The following is a 13,142-nucleotide window of genomic DNA, read 5'->3' on the forward strand; positions in this document are numbered from 1 at the left end:
GACGTGCGGCCGGGAGGGCGGCGACAGGGCGCGGGCGGCCCCCGGGCGGGGTCGCGCCGGCGCCGCCGGACGGGCGCCCCCTCGAGCGCCGGGCGGACCCGGGCCCGGGCGACGCCGCGGGCCGAGGCGCGGGGCGCGGCGGCCTCCGCCCAGCGGCCGTGGGAAGCGAGCCGCGGACGGACGGACGGACCGACGGACGCGGGGCGCGGGGCCGGCGGAAGGCCCCCTCCTCCGAGCGCGCCTCGATCTCCGCCGGCCGGCGCCGCCCGGACGCCCCCCGGGCCACCTGCCCGCCCGCCGCGCCCCGCCCGGGCGGCGTCGGGCCCCGGGGTCCGGCCCGGGCCCGCGGGCCGCGCTGCCGCCGCCGGCCGCCCGCGCCGCGCCCGCGTCCGCCGCCACCCAGGGCCTCCGCGATGCTCGCCGCGTCCGTGCCGCGCGAGCCGGGCGCGGATTTCTGCGGGGTTTGAACGAGGAGTCGAGCCGAGTGCGGGGCTGGCGCGTTGCCTGGCGGCGAGGCGAGCGGCGGCCGCCCCCCGACCCCGCGTTTCTGGGGGGGAGGGGGGCGAAACGCCGCCGCGCACGGTTTCGCTCATCCGGGTCCTTTCGGGTTCAAGATCGGTTTGTTGTGCCCGCAGCGCGCTGTCTGAGTGACCGCTCGGTTGGTGATTTTACATTTGAAAAGTGTTTTCCTGTTCCCGTTGGATCCGGTAGCGTTTATTATAGTGGTCGTTCTGTTTAAGGCCATTTACGTGGTCAAGGATTGAGAAGTAAATTTGGGTCTGAACCAATGCTTATTTTTACCCATATAACTTTTTCCATTCACCAGTTAAAGTTTCCAACGATTAACCTTTTTAAAGGGTGAATACCTATCTAAATTAACCAAAGTAACAGTTAACAGTTTACTTAAATTAACCAGAGTAACAGTTAACAGTTTTTGTTGAATCACCCCTTTCTCCGAGAGAAAGGGGAGTGTGGCCTGTAAGGATTGAAAATGTGGAATTTTGAAATAATATTCCACTTTTTCATGATTTGCATCATCTCCAGAAACTATGTTTTATTTGTTGTCGGGGTCTTCATTTTTTTTTTTTTTTTAACTGAAAACTTGCCACATGAAATTATCTACAGGTATTTTTGGATTCCTAAAAACGTGTTATAGAACCATCAGAAGACCATGTATCATGATCCATATTTAACTATAAGCTGCTTTTTGTCAAAAGATGAGTCGCACCGTGGAGTGTAAGAGGTCACACAGCTGTCACATGGTATTTTAGATCAGTGGAAGAGAACTTTGAACATTGTATCAGTGAGGAAAATAAGGCCCTCAAGAGTGGAACGATTTGTCCATGGTCTCTTAGCTAGCTTTTGAACTGTGTGGAAGTTGAAATGGCAGTATGTGTTCATGATTACATTAGCATAAAAAAAAATTTAAATAAGTATTACATCAGTTTTGGTTTTTTAATTGCCTTGTAAGAAGCAGGTTTAATTTTAAGGGTGCTATATTTATTGACTTAATTGTAACTGAATGGTCCATACTGCTTTTGGCTACATGTTAACACGAATTTGTTAAAGTATAAGTTTATCGATAATATAATTGCTAACAATTAATACATTTTAAAAACCTATAATTATAGGCTTTTGGTGGATTTTCCATTCTTGGATGACATATAACTTTTTGGGAAAGAAGCATAGGTTCTAGTGTAGAATATAATTTGCTTTTGAAAATGAGTGAAATTAATGGAGATTTGTATTAAGATCTTTACTAGAATAATCAAAGCATACAGTTGTTTACTTTGTATATCTCAGTGGATCCACCTATGGGTAACATTAGATAATTGCTTAACAGTTCATGGATAATTCAGTGAAATAAAAACAAAACACTTTAAAAGAAACTGCACTAAAATTGGAATAAAATATCTTAAGTGTTCCGTGAAAAATGCAGAAAAGGACACTGTATTTCTCATATTGTCCCTATCCCAAAAGGCTTTTTTAATTTGTGCAACAGAATAACACCAGTTATCATTCACTTTTGCAGTTGTATAACTTATTTTGGAAACCTAAAATCTAAATGTTACTCACATGGTCGGTATATTTTAATTAATAAAGACTGTATTTTTATCTGTGTCTAGGAGAGTGCGATTGCTTTAAGATCACAATGTAGGTTTAAGGATCTTCAAAGTTAATTCTACTTTTAAAGTATTTGTTTTTTCCTAATGTTTATCATGTATACATTTCTCTCTGAAAGGAAAAAAAATAACTGCATGCTTCTATTTTAATACTTGTCATGAGATAACTGCTTGATTCATACTCACCTCGCATTAAATTAATATGTCTTAATAGCAAGATCTCAAGCCTATTACTTGTTGTAAACTAGTTAAGGATATTCTGTTACCTGTACATATTTTACTTTTTAAAGATCATAAATTCTTCGCTCAGGTGTAAAATTTGACTCTGAATCGTAAACTCTTCAAATGCCTGTAATTTAAATAGATATGTTTTCTCCAGCCTCTTCTGAAACAATCTCCTTGGAGCAACCATCAGAACAGTGGCTGGGGCACTGGAAGTATGTCGTGGGGAGCAATGCATGGCAGAGATCACCGTAGAACTGGAAACATGGGAATTCCAGGAACTATGAATCAAATATCTCCATTGAAGAAACCGTTTTCTGGTAATGTCATAGCACCACCGAAATTTACTCGCTCTACTCCATCACTGACTCCAAAATCTTGGATTGAAGATAATGTGTTCAGAACAGACAACAATAGTAACACACTCTTACCCTTACAGGTAAGAATGGTTTGTCAATGGCCTTATTTCTAATGTTAATCTTTCACAATAGGAAATTGGGGGGGGGGGCGGGTAGCAGGAGGAGCAGTAGTAAAATAAAATTGATCGATTAAAAAGAAGTTTTAGTTTTTAAGCCTATAACTTCATTATCAAAGGATGAAATATCTATCCAGAGAAAATTGAAACTATAGAAAATTCTCAAAGAATAGAAAATAAGCTTCATAAAATTTAGAGAAACCTGTATTTCTTAAATATATATTGAAGCTTTAAGTTAAGGCAATTAATTCCTTAAGAATGCCTTAACTTATTAATCTTTAATGGGCCACCAGAATGAGTTTCTTGTATAATTAATATCTAAACTAAAATGTTCATAATTGTGCATAGATTTGACTATAATCAGCCGTATATATTAGAATATACTTCCACTGTGGTTATAGCATAATAATATTAGGGCTTTTCATATCAAATTAAAATTTGTCTTCATTGGCTCATTGACTAACTTTTTTCTAAATGTGGCCCAGTAGTAATGACAATTGACATTTTTTTCAGGCCTTTTAATATTTTGTTGATAACTCAGGTTAATGAAATTCCCTTTGGCTATTTAAAGTAAGACTTTTTTTTCCCCCTAAAACTTTTAGAGGACAGAATAAAGATGAAGATAGAAAGAACTTTGGTTTTCTTTTCTTTTTTTGTGGGTGGGAATGGGGACTAGAACTGCTTATTTCTGATGAAAACTTCTATGCTATTGAAGGTGAGATCTAGTTTGCAGTTGCCAGCTTGGGGCTCAGATTCACTCCAAGATAGTTGGTGCACTGCAGCCGGAACATCCAGAATAGACCAGGTAGGCTGCACAGTGTATATTTTGTAGGATTTTGGCTAGGAGTTCAGTACTTTTATTATGAGAAGGATTTATTATTTACTTTCTGATTATACTTATTTAAGCATATGTCAGAGAGTGTGAAAGCGGTCTTTTTTTCAAAGGGTCACTCGACTTAACCTATTTAATATAAAATGCTTCATTTTCAAATATAAGGTAACTTATAATCATTTTATATTTCCAAAACATAAGTTTGTTTTTGGAAAAAGGAATTATATCCCCAAGAGCACCTGGCTTTAAACATCAGTCAAACTGAACAGATTTTCCTTTCAGAATTATTTATAATTAGATACAAAATCATATGTTTACTTCCAACTTTCTATTCCATTAATGTTTTACAGAATTTTTTCATACAGTTTTGTCACGAAATTTGCTGTGTTGATCTTGAGATTTATTTCTGAAAACCCCTATCTTAGTTCTGTTTTTTCACTTTTATAAAAATCTTTATGGTACAATATTTGTTTGTTCTAACTTTCGTTACTACTTTTATGTACTTTCTTCTTCCAAATAATCGGTTTTCTATGGAAAAACCCTGAGTCAAAAAGCTGAGAGTCAGTCCTAATCAAATTACTTCAAGTCCTTTGTGGTTACAAAATGCCATCTCTCTTCCTGCAGACTAAATGTGAGTGCATACTGAGTACCAGGTGATGAGAATTAGTACAGGACAAATAGAAACTTCAGCCCTTACATGTGAGAGTCCTTTCTTTCAGCACCCAAGTTTGAACGGGCACAGAGTCGACGTTGTGGAAATCTCCTGAATAGAGAGCTATGTTATCCTTAGCTTAGGGCTTTTCCTTAGTTAATTTATCAACACGAGATGATTTTACAAGTAAGGACTGTATAAATAGGTTAATACATTTGTAAAAGCATTCTAATCTGGGGGTTAGCGGTAACTTAATCAACCATCAGCGCTTGTTTTACACAAGTCATACCTATTTTCCAAAGTAGTCCTGCCAGGATCTCCACTTAGAAATAAGTAGTTATCTCATTTAATTTGTGATTTATTGTCTTGTTAATCTAAGTTAGCTAACTAACCATCCATTTCTACTATCCTCTCCACTCTGGTTCAGTTAGGCCATGTTAGTGTCATTTTTATGGTAGCATTTATATGTTGTTCAAATCAAATTTATAAATGTCTAGAAAATGGTATGTTAGAAGAGGAAAATTATGATAATTATTTTGAAGGTGGCAAAGGATGTGTTTTTAGAGAGGAAGGGACAAAAACATTCCCACATAATAGGATACACATATGAGAGAGATCCGTATCTATAGAAAAGACAGCTTAGCTGCCATGTAAAGAATTCACGGGTGGAGGGGTGGCACGTGTTGAACAGCGAGGTTATTGGGATGGCATCAGCTGATGGAATGCTAGGGAGCACAGAGGGGATGACTGGGCACTGCAGAGGCGGCCTCGGGGCTGCCCCAGGCCCCGGGCCTCTAATTCTTCCACTCAGACTTCGCTAAGCCGCTCTGCTTTTACCGATTTTATAACCTAGCGTTTGACGTTAATTTTAGAGGAAGGATTTTGATGATTAAAAGGTTTTTATTATTTGTTTGTTTTGTAAATTGCTGAGATACTGGCATTCCCTATGGACTCTTGAGCAAGAGTCGTGATGTGATGAAGTTGAAGAGAGTGGTGAGAAAAGATAGTAGAAACTTAGCTAAACTAGAAGGAAAGGAGGTCTGAAACTTGATTCATCTTTCTGTTTCTCTCAATCTTTATGACGCGGTCTATGGACATTCATCCGTTTGGGTCCTAGTTTCCCTCTCTATGAAAGGAGGACCTTGAACTAGGTCACATAAGGCCATTTTAGCCAGCTTTTACGCTTTTTCTGATCTATTTTGGCTATATCTGCTTCTCCCTGCTCCCTGCCCCCTGCTACTTACTCCCTGTCCTCACCTCTTATTTTTAGAATCCAAGGGTCTTGCTTTATTAGGGGGAAGGGATGGGGATTGATCCAAAGCAGTGGAAGTATAGTGTATGACCTCCCAACTGGCCCTAAACACAACAACATTGTCGTCTTTGCGTGCCCTAGGCTACTTATACAAAATTTGTTCTGTTTCTACCATAAAAGGTTGAGGTATTTGAAGTTAAGGTTCTTAAAAATACAGCAGCAGCTACATACTGCAAATGGTATCTTAAACTGTTGGGTAGTTCCTCACTATTTGACAAAGTTAAAATTATAGAAAATACGTAAGCACTTAAATATCTGGGGAGATTATTTTCATCTCTAATCCTTTTTTATCATATATACAACGTTATAATACTAACAAATTTTTGTTAACACTTTATTTTAAAACATTTACCTTTTTATTTATTTTATTCTCAAATTGATTAGGACTAAAAAATACCAAATTCTAGAACCGAAGTCTTAATTCTTATACCTGGATACTTCAGGCCTTACCTATAATTGAATTCAGTAATTGGAGATGGGGGGAATGGTTTTATAGGTTAGTTTTATATCACTTCTCTATAAAATTTTCTGGGTTGGCATGTTTTATTTTAAATAATACATTTTTTTTTGATGGAGAGAGAAAGTTCAAATTTGAAACTTTAAAAACAGATTTAGATTGTTATACACATTTCTGACTTTAAGATGAATATTAGATATCTCTGTTAATATCTTTAAGGCTGTGAATTACTTTACTTTAAAATGATATTAGCTAGTTAACCCTTGCAAGAAATCATACACAAAAGTGTGAATTCTAAATTACTGTAAAATTGAATTTTGAATTAGATATTAAGGTTACAGTATATTTATTCATTAACCCTTGAATATTTTAAATCTAAGAGTAAATATACTAGTAGCTGAGGTTATTACTTACAAGTTGTCCTCTCTAAGAAAACAATGTCATGACTTACAACTGTCACATAGTCTGTGAAGCCTGTGAGATGTGTGTTGGCCTGTCCTCTAGCTCAGTGATTATCAATGTGTCCAAATCTAGATTTTTGTTCTTATGGAAGTTCTCTCTGCAGTACTTGAGCATGTCACATAAACTGCCTTGAATTAATTGAAGATGTTTTCCAATAATCTTGAGTATCTAGAGTATTATGATAATGAGATAAATGATTACATTGGTATCTCTCTCAGAAAAATTATCACTTGGAGTCTTTATTTGCTTTACACAAAAAAAATGGTATATAGTAGCAGACCAAGTCCAATTTTTCATTTAATGAAGGATTCCTCAGTTTGCGGTTCTTAAACCAGACGAGCTTCAGGGACGTCGGTAGAATCAGACTCTTAACACCTAATGAAAGTTAGAGAGAACGGGCTCTTACACGTGGTTAGATAATAGACTCTGTCTTTTTATATTTCCTATCCTGTGTTCAGTTCTTTAATTATACTTGATACATTCTTACACCAAGTATTTTCTACTTGCCTTTCCATTTTCTTTAACCCCTGTGGGTACTAGAATCACTTTGGCCATTTGAGGTCTTTAAAAATTTAAAAAAAAAAAAATCTTTTTTTTTTTTTAAATCACATTTATAGCACTTTGTTGAGGATCATATGATAAAGATTAAGAAATAAATGTTTATTATGTTTTAACTACCCTTGGGCTATAGGGGCGGGGGTGGAAGAATACTGTTCTCTACCCTTGAGAAGGTAAAATCGAGTGGGATGAAGTAAAGGGGTGTCTGTGTGGAACAGAGGATGAGATCGAGTGCTGCATTGTGGGTAAGGCATAGTAGCACAGCATATGCTTCTAACGCGATACAGTGCAATAGCAGTGTGTAATCAGGGAGGTATAATCAGTGTTTGCTTAAAATTGAGGACAACATTAACACAACTTTGTCATTTTAAATTGGAGAACTAAACACAAAAATACAACAAAAGCTGATCTTTGGATTCAGGCAGATGAATACATGCTCAAGCATCTGGTATATCTTTAAATATGTGGATGTAGGCTTTTTCTATGATCCATCTCCTTTGGGAGAATACTTTTTAGAGTATTTGGGAGAGTACCTCATTGTCAGGAGGGAAGGGTTCTACTTGACTACCTATTTTCCAAAAGAGTGGAGTTTTGAATATATCAAAGTAAAATTATGACATCTCATGAAAAAGTTTTCTTTCATTAAGTTCGAATTCCTTTTGTTGTACTAATTTTAATATTGCTGATGTCAGTTACTTTTCAATGTTTATCATTTTTTTCTCAGGCCATTTTAAAATTAGGATTACTTTGTGTTTTTCAATCTTGCTTGGACCTTATTGTCTCCTCTATAAGTTTTTGTAGCAAATATCTGGGTTTATGAAAACAATAAAATATTAGAATATAAGATATTATAGTTTTTCCACCACTGTGTTCTAATTTTTACCTGTTTATTGTTGTAGGATTCTGTAAACTCACTTTCCAAAAGCCCATCTAGATGATTCTTTGCCAGATAGTTTTCATATTTAAAGTAGACTGGAGTAAACTTTTCCTGATAGAGATTAGTATTTATGTGAAATGTCTTGACTGTTTTCAAATAGCCATGTAGTAATAAAAGTAAGTTATGTTGCTATGATTTTCCATATATGCTCATCAGTACAGGTGTGTTTATAGTTAAAGCGATTTCAGGATTCCAGTTTAGTTTTAAACCAGGGGCAGTTTGAGTGAACACAGATTTTTCTAACACCCCTATTTTAGAAGAATGCATGAGTGTTTTATAATCATATTTGTTTCTGGTTTTGGTTTTTTCAGAAGTTATATTTTGATCCCCACACAATGAAATTATATGTATTTTCGAACATGAACCTATAGGTTTCATTAAATGCAGAAAGCAATTTTGAGATGTTATGAGCTCTTTGTCTGCTCAAGGCTATATTGTGTTCCATGCTTTAAAAGTCATGTGGGATACAGCCAATGCTTAAAGTGTAACCAAGCTAATAAATTTTAAATAGGTTTGCTAATTTCTTTGCTAAAGTCGGAGTTTGTTTCATGATGAAAGACTTGTATGCAAAGGATAATGAGGGTACTTATAAGTGGGCATCTTACTATTTCAGTTGGCTATAGTCATTAAAGCTAAAGCTATTAATACATATAGCTTCTTTGAATAACATTTGTCAGAGTTGATTGTAAAGTGGTCATTGATATTCATTGAATAGCTTGCTTGTGTATTTTTTCTTCACATCTTAAATACTGCCCATGCCCAGTGACAGACAGTGTATATAGAATTATTTTGTTAACTTTACTCTGCTCTAAATCAACTCCTTAGGATGGAAGTTAAGGGTGGCAGCAACAATAACAAGGAACAGTGGTGTGGAAAATATCATTCGGGTGGTGTTAATAGTCACCATTAATTAACTTCATAGGTCGAACGAATATGGGGCCTAGTCTGTTTCTGTTCAAAAACCATCAGCCTGAGAAAATAGCCCTAAACTATAACATATTTTCTTTGCAAGAATTAAGGTAAATAGAACATAAAGTATAATATACTTTATCTTAGAAACTGTATGATACAGCATACCTTCTGGGGGTTTTTTCCCCACTTAATTATATAAACAATTATTATCATGACAGTTTATATTTTTTAATTCTATTTTAAATACTTTTGGGAGCTTTGAACATAATAGCACTTAATCTTCTATTGTGTGGTCAAAAATTCAAGTTGATAGCAAGGCTACATTAATATTTAATGCTTGTCTCAGTTTAGTCAGTTAACATTTGCGTTCTTATACTATGGAAGATTGAGAGAAGGCTTTATATATAGTCCTTTGTAATTGCCATATAAAAATACAGTCTTTGCCCTCACACACCTCAATCATTTTTGCAAAGTTTATGATAGGGAGAAAGTAACTATTCATTCAACAGATATCTCAGAGCTGGCTATATTCCATAATTAGAAGGTCCCTACCCCTAATTAACTTGGAAGTTTAGCGGGAGAGGCAGGGAATTTTTTAAAAAATAGTTATGAACAAAATATTGTGGAATCACAGAAGATGAAACTATTTGCATAGATTACCAAAATTTTGTCATTTTTGTCCAAGGGTCATGCTCTTCTCTATTCCATTTTTATTTCATTATATAGTACTTTGCCTCTTTCGCTTTTCTGTTATTTCTAGTATTTTTAAAGTGGATTTTAGACATCATCTATTTCAACATGGTTATTTTATTTTCTAGAAGATGAAATAGAGCCTAAAGAGATTTAATAACTTAAGATCAAGAAGCTCAGTGCAAAGTATGGTCTCTGGACCAGCAGCCTGAATTATCACCTGTGAACTCGTTAGAAAAACAAATTCTCAGGGGCCACTCCCAAACTGTTGAATCAGACTTCATTGATGGTTCCCAGTAACCTGTATTTAACAAGCCTTCCAGATGAGTCTAAAGCATACTCATGTTTGAGAACCATGGTTATAGCTCAGGGTTCTCTGAACCTCCCTCACCAGTTAAGGTCACTTTAGTGAACCCCTGTTACTGTTGGATGTGTTCTACCTCAGGAGTCTTTAAGTAGAAATGAGTAAGGGTGTCACTAAGTGATGATAAAGCTGGAATTAAGTGCCTCTGGTCTAACATTCTTTCCATCATTCAGCGTCACTTTTTATACTTAAATGCCTTGATAGCAACTTGTTTAGTCTATGTCATGATTCTGGCCCCTACCTTTAAGAGGCTCACAACTCTAACGTAAACATCAAAGTAGAGTAAATAATGAATAAATTCTCAGGAAAGCTCTTATGTTTTTCTTCAACTTTCTGAAAGACTGGTTCTGAATCTTCTCTGGATTATAGACCCTTTTGAAAAACTGATGAAACCCGTAAGCCTCTCATCGGGAAAAAAAAAAAATGATGTGTATATTCGCAAACAGAATGTTACATATAACCTCAGAGATTACATGGTCCTTCTTGAGGCTCGCAGAACCAAGTTAAGTACCAGATTCTGATTTCTGTGGAGACTTTCCTCCCCCACCCCCAACTTTTCTGATTCTTCTCTTTCCTTTTCCTCTGTTAATCAGTTTTTGAGAATTAAAAATGTCCTATCCGCCTCCCCCACATATGTATATACGTGTACAAACACACACACATAGACTTTTAAATAGGTATGGATTAGCACTGACATATTTTAGTAAAAATCTTGCTGGTGATTTGGGGAACATGGGCCAGAGCTGGCGGTGGTATTTCCCCACATATACTCAAATACGGTTTGATTGTGTGTTGAGCAGAGTACAGTATAAATTCATGAACATTGGAGAATCTAATAAGCAAGTTGAGGGATTTCACATTCAGCAGACAAGACTTTGTTCTGAGACTTGACGAGGTAGGAAACTTTGTGAAATGAGAATGCTTTTGCCGCCCCAGTTACCTTTTTTGCAGAGGAGTGAAGTAGAGGGGAAGTTCAGAAGTACAGAGACCAATAGATGAGGGCTTTGGAGAGCAAGATTTGAATATAAATATTCTAGGTGTTAGTCCTTCTTATTTTTGATTTTTACTATGTAATATGTTTGTATATTCATTATTGTGAAATTCTAAATCAAATAACATACAATGTTTAATAGATGTTTAAAGTATGGTGCAATTATGGAATTAAGTCCTTTCTTCAAAAATATTTCCTTTTCAAGTGCCAGTCTTCCTAGACACATGAGAAAAGTTTAGAAGTTAAATAACTGAAAATGCTTTCCATGTATATTACACTTCAGAAATCTTTATAAGTTGCGAATAACAAAATTATTTTACTATATTTTATTAGTACTACCGTTGAAATAAGATTACTTATGATATGTTGTTTTGGAGATAAATGTATTAAATATATTGTCCTTTAATACTAGAAAGATTATTGTAGTTTATGAAGTCCTTAGTTATTGGCATTATCTTGGGATACAAACTAATTAATAATATGTTAATCAGATGTCCTATTTTATGTAAGAAGATTAAGATAGTATATTTATCATCACCTTTTGAAAAATTTTGCATAGATTATAATGAGGTGTTTTTTTTTCTTTTCTTCTAGGATCGAAGTAGAATGTATGACAGTTTGAATATGCACTCTTTGGAAAATTCCCTTATTGATATTATGAGAGCAGAGCATGATCCTCTTAAGGGTAGGTGACTTTTTTTTTTTTTTAATTCTCCTATAATCCACCAATTTGTCTGCTTATCTTACCATTTTTATATGAATGTGAACACTAAGTAGGACCTATCTCACCCCTAAAGTTCTATTAGAAGTTCGTTAATAAGAATCTTTGTCTTGGTGAAATGTCGTATTTTTTCCTTTGTAGCTTGTTTAGATTTATGTGGATTTACACAGAAATGTCAACTTATCTCTCTGGGCTTGTGTTTTAAGAAAAAGCCACTGTTTAGAGATACTCTGAAGTTCACCAGAAGATAAAGAATGGATCTAAAAGTGGATCTAAAAGCATATAGTATAGTCACTTCTCTAGAATTCTATCAAATACAGAAATAATTTTCAAAAATTCCTTAAAATATTTTCATTCGCAATTTGCAGCGATTCCAGCTCTCATTTTTCTTTTGCTTTCTGGCAGAGGGTTTCAAAGGGGGCTATTTTACGGTAGGTTCTTTGTCTTCATAAAAGTTGGGGCTAATTAGGTAAAAGAATCGGCCCCACTGATCTTACAGTGTCAGTCAACCTTATTGATAACTATATTTGAAGACATTCCTTTTAACGTACTTGCTTTCATTCGTTATTAATTATTTTATGTTTCTTTATATAATATGTCTCATTGCCTTTTACATGAATGGTGAAAATCTAGCAAACTTCATGAGCCTGAGTGATGAGAAATACGTTATCTATTGCTGCATAATAAATTATCCCAAAGTTTAGCAGCTTTTAAAACAACAATCAGCATTTATTACCTCACATAGTTTCTGAGAGTCAGGAATTCAAGAACAGCTTAACTGGTTGGCTTGGCTTAGAATGTCTCATTGAATCATAAGCATGGGTTACTTTGTAATCTTTCTGCAGTTTTAATTCCATTAAGCCAAGTAACAATTCTCTTACAAACTCTAGCCTGAAAATGCCAGAACTTCAATGTTGGCAGCAGGATGGTGGCCCAGGGCTGACTTGGCAACACCAAGCAGATAATCTAAACATTTGTGTTTCGGTTCTGGATTTTGCTTGGAAAGAAGTTTCTTGTTTTTCTAATTTCTTTATTTGTAAGGAGCTTGAGAAGATCAAGGAATCATTAGTGATTGTTGACGACGTGGCAGTGGTAATTCTTACAAACTGATAAAGACAGTTATACTTTGTTTTGGGGGGATGAGGGGGCAGGGATTTTTTGTTTTTAACCAAAACTTAGCCTAGTTTTTTGAGTATTTGTTTACTATTGGAGCCTTATTCTTTCTCACTGTTATGCTGACAGTTCCAGTGACATTTGTCTTGGATCTGCTGTTTAAGAATAGAATTCAGTACCTTGTGATTATGAAGAATTTTTCTATTCTCTTGACTTATGTAGAAAGAAAACTCTTAGAAATTCTAATATGAGATAAAGTCAACATTAACTATTGCCAGTGGAGGATGGGAAGGTTTCCATTATTGTCTTACCTAGTCTTCT

At 36.3% G+C, this 13,142-nt stretch overlaps 1 protein-coding gene across 5 annotated transcripts in view; it reads left to right on the forward strand.

Moving 5' to 3' along the window:
• The window catches only part of CPEB2 (cytoplasmic polyadenylation element binding protein 2), a 58,899-nt gene that overhangs the window by 1,745 nt on the left and 44,012 nt on the right, over window positions 1–13,142 (forward strand). For 2 of the 5 annotated variants that reach the window (XM_036227518.1, XM_036227519.1), the window contains exons 2-4: window positions 2,503–2,784; window positions 3,536–3,625; window positions 11,582–11,672. In XM_036227518.1, coding sequence (XP_036083411.1) covers window positions 2,503–2,784; window positions 3,536–3,625; window positions 11,582–11,672 — 463 coding nt within the window. Of the gene's footprint in view, window positions 1–499; window positions 659–2,502; window positions 2,785–3,535; window positions 3,626–11,581; window positions 11,673–13,142 lie in introns of those variants that run through there. The other 3 variants (XM_036227520.1, XM_036227521.1, XM_036227522.1) reach the window with 2 other exon arrangements.

This window comes from Rousettus aegyptiacus, unplaced genomic scaffold, assembly GCF_014176215.1.
Source record: "Rousettus aegyptiacus isolate mRouAeg1 unplaced genomic scaffold, mRouAeg1.p scaffold_m13_p_10, whole genome shotgun sequence".
NCBI lineage: Eukaryota > Metazoa > Chordata > Mammalia > Chiroptera > Pteropodidae > Rousettus > Rousettus aegyptiacus.